The 12885-nt window shown below is 50.9% G+C and overlaps 1 protein-coding gene across 2 annotated transcripts in view; it reads right to left on the bottom strand.

The window, feature by feature from the left end:
- Positions 1–11771, bottom strand: part of LOC117084529 (trafficking protein particle complex subunit 9-like) — a 69045-nt gene extending 57274 nt beyond the window's left edge. Inside the window, exons 1-2 of one of the 2 annotated variants that reach the window (XM_033213282.1) lie at positions 11513–11771; positions 3767–4360 (exon numbers count right to left, since the gene is read on the bottom strand). In XM_033213282.1, the coding sequence (XP_033069173.1) occupies positions 3767–4350 (584 nt within the window). In that variant the 5' untranslated portion in view covers positions 4351–4360; positions 11513–11771. The remainder of the gene's footprint in view (positions 1–3766; positions 4361–11512) is intronic. The other variant, XM_033213280.1, reaches the window with a different exon arrangement.
- Between the last annotated feature and the right edge of the window lie 1114 nt (positions 11772–12885).

Here is a 12885-nt window from a genome sequence, read left to right as displayed (position 1 = left end):
CGCTCCTTGCCTTCATGCACGGCCCACAGCCACAGACGGGAATTACATGCCAGAAAACATTCGCTCAGAAGCCCAGGATCAAGCAGTTAAGCTATCCCAGGAAAACCCCCTACAGCTGCCTAAATCAATTAGCAATTCACGTCCTCAAAACAAACACACAAAAGAATAAAGGTTCCTGTGTCACTAAATGCTACAGACTGAACAAGGTCCCCCAGAGCAAGTATTTTAGCAAACACCAAACGCCAATGGGTTACGTGCTAAAAAAAAAAAAAAAAAAAAGCTAAAATTAAAAAACATATTTTTAAAAAAATGAAAAGACTATCCAGTTACCATAAGATTTAGGCAGCAGTGTTTGTTTTTTAAAGCAGTGAAGGCTATGAGAAGGCAGCACAGAGGGAAATCTAGCGATTTTTAATGCAACATGTTCACAGCCTACCTTTTCACACCCAATAACACACTCACAGGGCAGTATGACAGAAAAAAAGAAAAAGAAAAGAAAGAGGAACAAGCAAAAATTAGAAACATATAAGAACAGAAATAATTTTGATAGCTACAACACTACACGGACAAGAACGGGCCATGGGTTTTTGTGAGGGGCACGTGTGAGCTTGAGAGTAAATTACAGCTGCACCTCATGTCCCAGGGAAGTCCAGGACCTGAAGGGAGAATGATCTGTCAGGGGCCTATCAGCATGGTCAGTGTGTCAAACCATAACTGGACTTACATCTGGACATTTCCTGTTGAGCTACCAAATACTATCCCGTTCCAGGTTGGACACTTTCTCACTCCCACCAAGAGTTGCAGGGGAGAGCAAGGCTCTGTTCCTGCACCAAATCATTCCTTCAAAAATTAGAGAATCGGCCAGGCAAGGTGGCTCACGCCTGTAATCCCAGCACTGTGGGAGGCTGAGGCAGGCGGATCACTTGAGGTCAGGAGTTCAAGACCAGCCTGGCCAACATGGTGAAACCCTGTCTCTACTAAAAATACAAACATTAGCCAAGTGTGGTGGCGCACGCCTGTAATCCCAGCTACTCAGGAGGCTGAGGCACGAAGAATCGTTTGAGCCCAGGAGGCGGAGGTTGCAGTGAGCCGAGACGGCGCCACTGCACTCCAGCCTGAGTGACAGAGCAAGACGACATCTCCAAAAAAAAAAAATTGGAGAACCATGGAGAAACAAAAGCAACAACAGGTTACCCATTACGAGAGGAGGATGTATTTTATTTGAGTTCACTGGTGTCATGATCTCACTGAACTTCAAATGCTAACTGACATCTAATTGCGGTTGTCCCACTATAGTGAGCAAGCAGCTGTATTTGCCACTGTATTTTCAGTGCCTGGAGCCATGCCTGGCATATGAAGGCTCTCAACGAACACTTGTCAGTCATTATCCACCACGTGTGATGCACTGCATAGCAGCACACTCCCATTCCTCCTGCGGGGTTGTGAGCACAGATTTCAAAAGGCAAAAAAGACCTGGCATTCGAAGGTGGATCTGCAACCTCACCGCCGAGAAGTGGGTGACTGAAAAATGTCACTGGTGCCCATGTGGCAAAGGAAGAAGGCATGAGTCAAGGGGTCAGAGCGGGGTTCCTCATCCATGCTGCCTGTGAGCTTCAACCCTTCACCCCTTCTCTGTAAAGCAGGGGCAGGCCACTCCCTGCCAACCTCGCAGGTGGCCGCCAAGCTGTGCATAGCATAGAGCAACACCTTATCAGGGATGACTCCCACAGGTGCCTGCTGGCTGGACAGCAGTGTGCGCTCTTCAAGAGGCACAGGAGGCGCAGCAGAAGGCAACGAGGTGAGGTAGAAAGGCCCTGGGTCTCAGAGACAGACCTGGAGCTTGTGTCAGCTCTGCTGCTCGGTGGCTGCCCAGGTCTCTAAACCTTGCTGCCTCAGCCCCACATCAGCCAGCACAGCAACCCGGCGGAGATCACAGGGCTGCCGTGAGGATTCAATACAGAGCAGGTCTACGGCATGCCTTTCCCTTTCCTGAAGCCAAATATACACATTTGGGTGAAGAAGTGAAAATTCCTTCCTTCCAGACCCTGCAAAGCACCACAGGCAGGTGTGACTGAGGCTATTCTATGCTTCCAACTCTGAGGGCTGGACTTAGACTACTGTGTCTCAATGCTCTGATCATTTCTCCTCATACTTACCAACAACCAGAAGGACACCGTTTGACCTTAGAGAAATTTTAGAAACATACTGAGCACCTACTTTGCAGCAGGCACTGTGGTGGCATGCACATGACATCACTGAATCCTCACCTGTGGCTCATCAGCCAATCCTACACAGGAGGAGGGAGAGCCCTGTCCAAGCCAGGAGGCCAGTGACTGACACAGTGACACATCACTTTCCCTGGCAAATGGGGACGCCCTCTTGGCAAACAGTTGCTGCCTAGGCTTGCATCTCATCCAGCTCTGCAGAACAGCCACCATGGCAAGACAGAGCAGCGAGCAGAGAGTGGAAGGAAGTGGCAAGGAAGAGCTCATCTGAAATTCTGATTTGAAATAAAGTTTTAGACTTAACAACAGGCAAGATGGGAAGCCGACCTTTTCCTGCTCTATCCAACACTCCTTGGACACAGAGAGAACAGACATACTTTTCATTTGTATAAGGTAGCTGTTTAGGAGCTGCCAGGTGGTATTTCTGGCATCCAATACCTGTGCTTGGCTGCTCTGTAAGTGAGGAATTCGACACTGTGGCCATCAGGAGAGAAAAGGTAGCCACATACGCAGGGTGCACAGCCTGGCAATCAGGAGACATGGGCTCTACTTCTAGCTCAGCTAGGACCTAGCCCTTACCTCTCCACATTCACCCTCTCATCTGTGAACCAAAGGGACGAGACTGAATAAGTGTTCAAACTGTGCTCTAGCACAGTGCTGTCCAACAGAAATAAAACGCAAGCCACATACGTAAATTTCAGTTTCTAGTTGCCACATTTTTAAAAGTAAAAATGAAACAGTTGATACTGATTTTTAAAATATAGTTTATTTAACCTAAGATAGGTAAAATACTATCATTTCAACACATAATCTATATAAAACATATTAGCAAGAAAGTTGGCCAGGCACGGAGGTTCACACCTGTAATCCCAGCACTTTGGGAGGCCAAGGCAGGCGGATCACTTGCGGCCAGGAGTTCAAGACCAGCCTGGCCAATGTGGCAAGATCCTATCTCTATTAAATATACAAAACTTAGCCAGGCACGGTGGCACATGCCTGTAGTCCCAGCTACTTGGGAGGCTGAGGCATGAGAATCACTTGAACCCGGGAGGTGGAGGTTGCACTGATCCAAGATCACACCACTGCACTCCAGCCTGAGAGACAGGCTGTCTCAAAAAAAAAAATTAGCAAGAAAGTTTATTTTTGCAGAAGTAAGTCTCAAAATCTGGCATGGGTTTTATTCACAGCCCATCTCAACTCAAACTAGCCTCGTGTCTAGTGTTCAAAAGCCACAACTGGCTGTGGCTACTGTATGGGACGGAGCTCCAGGAGTCCCACAAGTGGAGCCCCACTAATAAAAAGGGGAGTGTACATGACAACTCTAAAAGACTCCCCCAAACCAAAGGCTGTCTCTGTCTTTAAAAGTCACTGGTTTTTGTTTGGTTTTTTAGCAGCACTCAAACAGATTCTGACAGAAAGTCATTAGTTTTAAAAACCAATGGACAACACCTTTCTACTCCTTGCTGCAATAAAATTCTGCCATGCGCTTTCCCTTTCTGATGTAGGGAAGCCAAGGGGCCTGGGTCTCTAGGTAAACTTACCTGCTGTCTATGTCCAGTCCTACAAAATCCTTTTTCTCAAACGGGACACAGAGAAGGGGGATCTTATCCCCAGACTTGTCTGTGGCTCTGTCCAGACGCTTGGACTCCAGCACAATGAAGAGTGACTCGATGAAGTCCTCGATTCTCTTCTCCACTGTCTGGCAGTCCTCATAGTTGGGGTAGAAGGCCACGTCGGTGCGCGGCTGCTCCACGATCTCCCCCTGCAGCCCGAAGACAAAGAGCCGGGAGTCATACAGCGTGGAGCCGTAGATCTCCTTCTGCACGTGGAACTTCTCAAAGGTCTGCGGCCAGTCCTTGGCCGAGAAGCAGTCTGTGATGGTGATGAGGCCCACGACTTTGCGGTGGGTCTGGAAGTCACCCCACTCGTTGTTCTCAGGTGGATAGTGGTGCCTGTAGCGGATGTAGAGGACCCGCTGGGAGTCCCGCACGCTGATCTGACTCACAGAGCAAATCCTCTTATAGATCCTGAAGAAGTTCTCCTCGGAGACGATGCCCACAGGCTGGACCACCACGAGCAGCGTCTGGTGGTCCTCAGCACACTGCATGTAGTCAGGGACGCTCATTTTGAAGTCCCTGTTCAGAGAGAAGAAATGAGGCTGTGAGACGCAGAGTCCTGAGAGCTGACAGCCCACTCTGGGAGGCAGTGACTCTGACCTTCACTAGCCACAGGCAGGGGAAGCCCCAAGGAAAGCCATAGCGTCAACAGGTCTTAGGGCTCCACACGTGGCTATCACAGCTCTGATCACAATGCGGTAACTGTTGACCTTCAGTCCCTCGGCCTCAGCTTGGAGCTTCTGCAGAAACGGGGCTGTTTCTTGTCTTTCTATTCCCACTACCTAACCAGGAGTAGTAAGAGTCAGTGCTCAAAAATATCTGTTGAGTGAATGAATAAACACGTGTGTCATTGCTCCCCCATCCCCTCAACAGGATATTAAGAAAAATCCACCATGCAGTCAGATCTGGATTTGAATTCTGGGCTCCCTGGAACTCCTCAGCTACAAAATAGTGGTGATAATAGAACTTGTCTTGGCCGGGCACGGTGGCTCACACCTGTAATCCTAATACTTTGGAAGGCCAAGGCTGGCGGATCACGTGAGGTCAGGAATTTGAGACCAGCCTGGCTAACATGGTGAAACCCCACCTGTACTAAAAATACAAAACTTAGCCGGGCGTGGTGGCACGTACCTATAACCCCAGCTACCCGGGAGGCTGAGGCAGGAAAACTGCTGGAACCTAGGAGGTGGAAGCTGCAGTGGGCTGAGATCGTGCCACTGCACTCCAGCCTGGGTGACAGAGTGAGACTCCATCTCAAAAAAAAAAAAAAAAACAAGGTGGGGCACAGTGACTCATGCCTGTAATCCCAGCACTCTGGGAGGCCGAGGCGGGCAGATCACGAGGTCAGGAGAGATGGAGACCATCCTGGCTAACATGGTGAAACCTTGTCTCTACTAAAAATACAAAAAAATTAGCTGGGTGTGGTGGCGGGTGCCTGTAGTCCCAGCTACTTGGGAGGCTGAGGCAAGAGAATGACATGAACCCAGGAGGCAGAGCTTGCAGTGAGCCGAGATCCCGCCACTGCACTCCAGCCTGGGCAACAGAGCCAGACTCCATCTCAAAAAAAAAAAAGAATTAAAAGAAAAAGAACTTACCTTATAAAACTCTATTTAGATTGAGGAGGTTGCGAATGTAAAGGACCTAGCATTGTGCCTAACATAAAAGGAGAGATTACACAAATATACCACTGCTCCTTTATAAACGGGAGAGCTGCCATAACCTCTCTGAGCCAATTTTGTCGGATATAAAAAGAAAACGTTATTACCTGATTCCCCAGAGCTGGGGAAAAATTAAATTAGATGACCCACATGAAAGAATCTGGCTCATAGGAGATCCTCAATACATGTTTGTTGAAGGAATTAGTGAACAAACAAACAATGGACAATCGAATGAATGCTGGTCCCAGCCCACAGCTGGTCAGGATGGAAACCCCACTGCCTGGAAGTCAGGGCTGATATTCAACTCCCAGCTCTACACGCACGACCTGGGTGACCTGGAGCAAGCCTGTGCACCTCCCTGAACCCCAGTTCCATCGTGAATAAAAATGAGGATAGTAACACATACCTCAAGGTGTCAGCAAGTCAACATTCTGGTTGTGATAACGTACCGTGGTTTTATAAGATGGCACCACGGGGGGAAAATGGGCAAAAGGTATATAGGATCTCTCGGTATTATTTCTGACAAATGCACATGGAGCTACAACTACTATAGTCTCAAATAAAACGTCTAATTTTTTTAAAGGTGAGGGAGATTAAATGAGCTCTCTGTATACACACCTCCAATGTCCCCATCAGCGGGCTCACACTTCCTCAGGGTATTTGCCCATGGTCCCCCTGGCCAGAGGCAGCTGTACTATGAGCTAATGGGGTTCAGCTTTAGGCCCCTTCCATGGCCGTCTATCTAATTTTGCTTTTTTTTTTTTTAGACGGAGTCTCACTCTGTCGCCCGAGCTAGAGTGCAGTGGTGTGATCTCGGCTCACTGCAAGTTCCGCCTCCCAGGTTCACGCCATTCTCCTGCCTCAGCCTCCCAAGGAGCTGGGACTACAGGTGCCCGCCACCACGCCTGGCTAATTTTTTGTATTTTTAGTAGAGACAGCGTTTCACTGAGTTAGCCAGGATGGTCTCAATCTCTTGACCTTCTGATCTACCCGCCTCAGCTTCCCAAAGTGCTGGGATTACAGGCGTGAGCCACTGCACCTGACTAATTTTGCATTTTTAATTTTGTTTTCTTTTTCTTAAATAGGAAGCCCAAAACTGCATGACCTTCAGGTCACCAAAGCCTGACTGCAGAGATCATGGCAGTAACCCTCCCAGGTGAGACACTAAGATTAAAATGACATAGCCACAAGACCTCTGTGAAATTCTAATGGCAAGCCTCTCACCCTGCACTGAGAGGAGGACTGCGTGTTGGGGGCTATCCCATTCTGAATATGCAGATCCCACAATGGACTATACACAGCAACTCCACCACTACAAACTTCAAAAATGCACATGGATAGGGGAGTATGGACAAAATTATATTTAAAGAAAAGGAAACCCTAGCCTCCCAACATGTCTTGTTTCTGCCCAGGATCTAAATGGTTCACAAGTATATTCTACGTGTATGACTCGGCCCAAGTCCCCGACTCCAGTGCTCATGCTCTTAAGGACGATGCCCCACTCTCTCCTGCCCTTTCCCCACAATGATTCCCTAAAGAGTCTTTTCTGCACACAAAAACCACCTTGGAAAGAACCAAAATCAAATCATCTTCCAACAAAGAGGCATAACACCCCTCGGAGGACATATCAAAATACTGAGCAGGGGAGACTGGAGAGGTCATGTTTCTCAAAAGCAGGCATGGGTTTAACAGAAGTAGAGAAACACTGAAGCCTTCATTCTACAGAGAAGGAGAGTGCGGCCCACCGCAGATGAAGAAAGGGCCGTATTTTAAAAGTATCATCTCGGCCAGACATGGTGGCTCACACCTGTAATTTGGGAGGCGGAGGTGGGAGGATCACTTGAGGTCAGGAGTTCAAGACCAGCCTGGTCAACATGGCAAAACCCGGTCTCTACTAAAAATACAAAAATTAGCCAGGAGTGGTGGCACACACCTGTAGTCCCAGCTACTCCGGAGGCTGAGGCAGGAGAATTGCTTGAACTCAGGAAGTGGAGGAGGCAGTGAGTCAAGATCACACCATTGCACTCCAGCCTGGGCAACAGAGTGAGACTCCATCTCAAAAAAATAAATAAATAAAAATAATTTAAAAATAAAAAGTGGCCGGGCGCGGTGGCTCAAGCCTGTAATCTCAGCACTTTGGGAGGCCGAGACGGGCAGATCACGAGGTCAGGAGATGGAGACCATCCTGGCTAACACGGTGAAACCCCGTCTCTACTAAAAAAAATACAAAAAAAAAAAAAAAAAAAAACTAGCCGGGCGAGGTGGCGGACGCCTGTAGTCCCAGCTACTCGGAGCTGAGGCAGGAGAATGGCGTAAACCCGGGAGGCGGAGCTTGCAGTGAGCTGAGATCCGGCCACTGCACTCCAGCCTGGGCGACAGAGCGAGACTCCATCTCAAAAAAAAATAAAAATAAAAATAAAAAGTATTGTCTCATCTAAAAAGCAGCATAATCAGCCAGGTGCGGTGGCTCACATCTGTAATCCCAGCACTTTGGGAGGTCGAGGCAGGCAGATCACTTGAGGTCAGGAGTTGGAGACCAGCCTGACCAACATGGAAAAACCCTGTCTCTAATAAAAATACAAAAAAATTAGCCAGGCGTGGGGGTGCATGCCTGTAATCCCAGTTACTCAGGAGGCTGAGGGAGGAGAATCGCTTGAACCCAGGAGGTGGGGGTTGCAGTGAGCTGAGATCGTGCCACTGCACTCCAGCCTGGGCGATAAGAGACTCCCTCTCAAAAAATAAAAAAATAAAAAAATAAAAACACCTGACCTCACACCTGTGATCTCAGCACTTTGGGAGGCCAATTCGAGTGGACTGCCTGAGGACGTCAGGAGTTTGAGACCAGCCTGGCCAACATGGCAAAACCCTTTCTCTACTAAAAATACAAAAATTAGCCAGGCATGGTGACATACACCTGTAATTCCAGCTACTTGGGAGGCTGAGGCACAGGAATCGCTTGAACCCAGGGAGGAGGAGGTTACCGTGAACTGAGATCACACTACTGCACTCCAGCCTGAGTGATAGAATAAGACTCTTAACAAAAAAAAAAGACGCCAGCTACTGAGCCAGTTCTGGTATCTGAGACTAAGCTAATACAGGTATTAAAACAGCAAAAATACATATCTTCAACTTGGTAGTTCCTCCATAGAGCTACCATAAAACCAGCAATCCAAGAGATCTGAAAACATGTGTCCACACCAAAAACTTGTACAGGAATGTACATAGCAGCATTATTCCTCTTTTCTTGAGACGGAGTTTTGCTCTGTCACCCAGGCTGGAGTGCAGTGGCAGGATTTCAGCTCACCTCAACCTCCACCTCCCAGGTTCAAGCCATTCTCATGCCTCAGCCTCCTGGGAAGCTGGGACTAGAGGCGTGAGCCCGTCATTTTTGTATTTTTAGTGGAGATGGGGTTTCGCCATGTTGTCCAGGATGGTCTTGAACTCATGACCTCAGGTGATCCACCTGCCTCAGCCTCTCAAAGTGCTGGGATTACAGGCACAGCATTATTCTTGTTTTTTTCTCACTCTGTCGCCAGGCTGGAGTACAGTGGTGCAATCTCGGCTCACTGCAAACTCCACCTCCCAGGTTCAAGGGATTCTACTGCTTCAGCCTCCTGAGTAGCTGGGACTACAGGCGCCCGCCACCACGCCCGGCTAATTTTTGTATTTTTAGTAGAGAGGGTGTTTCACCATGTTGGCCAGGATGGTCTCGATCTCTTGACCTCGTGATCCACCGCCTTGGCCTCCCAAAGTGCTGGCATTACAGGCGTGAGCCACCACGCCCGGCCAGGCCCGCGTTATTCTTTATAGCTAAGGAGTGAAAACAACACAAATGTCCATCAACTGCCTGATACACAAAATGTTAAATCCATACAATGGGATATTATTCAGCCACAAAAGGAACAAAGTGTTGATGTAGGCCACAACATGAAAACCTTCTGAAAGCATTGTGCTGAGTGAAAGAAGCCAAATACACAAGGTCACATGTTGTATGATTCCATTAATATTAAATGCCCTGAATATGCAAATCTATATATATCGAAAGTAAATTGGTGGCTGCCAGGGACTGTGGGAGGGGAAATGAGGAGTGACTGCTAATGGGTATGGAGGTTCTCTCTGGGGTGATGAAAATGTTCTGGAATGGCAATGGTTACACAAGTGTGAATATATTAAAAATCACTGGGCCGGGCGCGGTGGCTCAAGCCTGTAATCCCAGCACTTTGGGAGGCCGAGACGGGCGGATCACGAGGTCAGGAGATCGAGATCATCCCGGCTAACACGGTGAAACCCCGTCTCTACTAAAAAAAATACAAAAATCTAGCCGGGCGAGGTGGCGGGCGCCTGTAGTCCCAGCTACTCGGGAGGCTGAGGCAGGAGAATGGCGTGAACCGGGAGGTGGAGCTTGCAGTGAGCTGAGATCCGGCCACTGCACTCCAGCCCGGGCGACAGAGCGAGACTCTGTCTCAAAAAAAAAAAAAAAAAAAAAAAAAATCACTGAATTGGCCGGGCTCGGTGGCTCACGCCTGTAATCCCAAAACTTTGGGAGGCCAAGGCGAGTGGATCACGAGGTCAGGAGTTCGCGATCAGCCTGGCCAACATGGTGAAACCCCGTCTCTACTAAAAATACAAAAAAAAATTAGCCGAGCATGGTGGCATGAACCTGTAATCCCAGCTACTTGGGAGGCTGAGGCAGGAGAATCGCTTGAACCCGGGAGGCGGAGGTTGCAGTGAGCTGAGATCGCGCCATTGCACTCCAGCCCCGACGACAGTGAGAGACTCTGTCTCAAAAAAAAAAAAAAAGTCACTGAATTGTACACTTCAAAGCAGTGGATTTTATGGCAGGTAATCGAGGCTCAATGAAGCTGTTATTTTTGACACACTAGATTTCTGAAACATTCATTGTTTACATGTTTCCAGACAACTATTTTTCCCTCTACACTACTGGTCTTGCACACAATTAAAAAAAAAAAAAACGAACAAACACACACAACAAAACCTAGCCAGATCTGTAGGACAGCAATGTTCCTGGGCCTCCAATATCATTCATCCGATGCTGTTTCATGTTAACAAATAAAGATGTCATAGGTAGCTATGACTACCTTAGAAACACTGGACAGTCACGAGTTTAAACTAGGGCGGTGGGGGATGGAAGGGAAGTGACTCCCCCATACCTTCCTCCTGGGCCTTGCTGCCAACGTTTTAATTCCTCTCTCTATAAAAACATTTGCAGACAGACAATGCATCCTAACACGGGAAAACTTTCGGTTAACAGACATTCACGTTGGGAAGGTCCGTAGGGGTGGAGGGGCGTGGGGTGGGCTGACAGGGAGAAGACCACAGGCCAGCAGGCTGATTTCCTCTCCCCACGCTTCCCTGGGATAAGTTGGAGTTGACAGCGCGCTTATCCCACAGAGTACCGCCTGATGCCGCCCAGCTAGATCGGAGGCACTTTGAATCCACGAGATGAGAGGGAAAGGGCTAGAGGAGAAGCCTGGGATCGCAGGGCGGGGAAAGCGCCGGGGGCGTGGGCTGTGCAGGTCCCCAGGCCCCAGCCGCGTGTCCCAGACCCCGCGGGCTCCAGGGGGCGTAGCCAGGCCCAGGGGCGGGGGGCTCCGGCGTCGCGGACGGCCCGGGAGGGGAAGTCAGGCGGAGACAGCTCGGAGGCGCAGAGGGGAAGGGGACCCCGCCGCAGGCTCGGGACAGCAGAGCCGGCCCGGGCAGCAGGTGTGGGCCGGGTCCCGGACAGGTGTCCGCCGGGTCTTCAGCGGGTGTGGACACGGCCTTGGACAGGTGTAAGCAGAGCGCCAACAGGACCCAGGGCGCCTTCAGCAGGTGCAAGCTGAACCCCGGCCAGGCAGCGGACCCGGACAGGTGTGGCGGGCTCGGCCCGGACAGGTGAGGACCGGGCGAGCCCCTCCGCGGGACGCGCCGACTCCGCGGCCAGCCGCGCAGCCAGCCCTCCCCGCAGCCGGCCCGAATTGCCTGACCGGGAGCCCCCCCGCTTTGCACTTACACAGCCGGTGGCCCCGGGCCCGGAGCGGGAACCCACGACCTGGCGGGCAGCGGGACCGAGCAGCCTCTGCGGCCACTTCCCCGGCTCCGGGCTGGCGCTTCCGACTAGCGGCCGAGCCGGCGCTGCTCCTGCGCCTGCGCGGAGGCCGGGCCCGGGCACGGGCCCGCGATCCGTCCCGGGTTTTGCAAGAGATGCGAGGGAAGCCAGGGGGCAGGAGCGAGGGAGAAAGGAGGGAGGAGGAGCTAGGGAGAGAAGAGGGGACAGGGGGATGGAAGGGACAGGGGGAGGGAGGAGGAGGGGAACGGGAGGAGGAGGGAGAGAAAAAGAAGAGGTGAAAGAAGAAGGGAGGCGGAGCGAGGGAGACAAGCAGGGACAAGGAGGAAGGGGACAGAGGGAGGGAGGAGGACGAGGAGGAGGAGGGGTGAAAGAAGGAGAGAGGGGTAGCGAGAGAGAATGGGGACAGGGAGGGAGGGGACAGGGAGAGGGAGGAGGAGGAGAGAGGGAGGAGGATGGAGAGAAAAAGGAGGGGAGAAAGGAGGGAGGAGGAGGAGGAGGGAAGGAGGGAAATGGAGGGAGGAGGGAGATGGAGGGAGGAGGCAGAGGGGGACGGGGCAAGAGAGCGGAGACTGGGAGGAAAGTTTCTGCATCTGGGGCAGCGCAGCTGGAAGGAGGCCCAGTCCTGTCTCCGCCGCTTACCAGTCCCTCAGGGCGCGCAGCTCAAACTTCACTTCCTCTGTGAAGCTCTGGGGTGGAGGCCCCGCGGAAGCCCACTGTGGATACCCCCGGCACCCCCCCCATGACCCCCACGGTCGTGACCCCCCCTTTTCAGGTTGGGTGACCGTGGCGCGAGCGGCCTGGGAGCGCCTCTAGAATCGCAGGGCCCAGGAGGCGCATAAGGTGCGAGCCCCAGTCTGGGTCGGCTGCCCTCCGTGTGGCGCGCGGTCTTGATCCCCAGCTGGCACCATGGCACTCCCGACTTTGAGGGCCCCAACAATCTATCCACATAAAAGGTTCCAAAGAGGCGACAGGGTTTAGGACAGCTGTCGTTAGTTCAGTGCCAAGGCGCCAAGCTTGCTAAGTGCGGGCAGAAGCCATTTAAGGATTTAAAACCCTCTGGGTTCCAAAACAATAAAATAAAGCTGGAGATGGGGGAGGCTTACAGACTTAAGATGCCCAGCACATGAATTAACAGTGGCATCCTCAGGGAAGATGGAAAACAGAGAGCCGTTCTCCGTTTTGTATGTTTAATGTTCTGTTTGAATCTTTTAACATGTACACGTATTTCTTTTTCAATTAAAAAATCCTGACCAGGCGCAGTGGCTCACGCCTGTAATCCCAACACTTTGGGAGGCCCAGGCGGGTGGATCACTTGA

Source organism: Trachypithecus francoisi, unplaced genomic scaffold (assembly GCF_009764315.1).
Source record: "Trachypithecus francoisi isolate TF-2019V2 unplaced genomic scaffold, Tfra_2.0 Contig00498, whole genome shotgun sequence".
NCBI classification, from domain to species: domain Eukaryota; kingdom Metazoa; phylum Chordata; class Mammalia; order Primates; family Cercopithecidae; genus Trachypithecus; species Trachypithecus francoisi.
The sequence above is the reverse complement of the archived record's forward strand: the minus strand, read 5'-3'. Positions and strand labels throughout refer to the sequence as shown.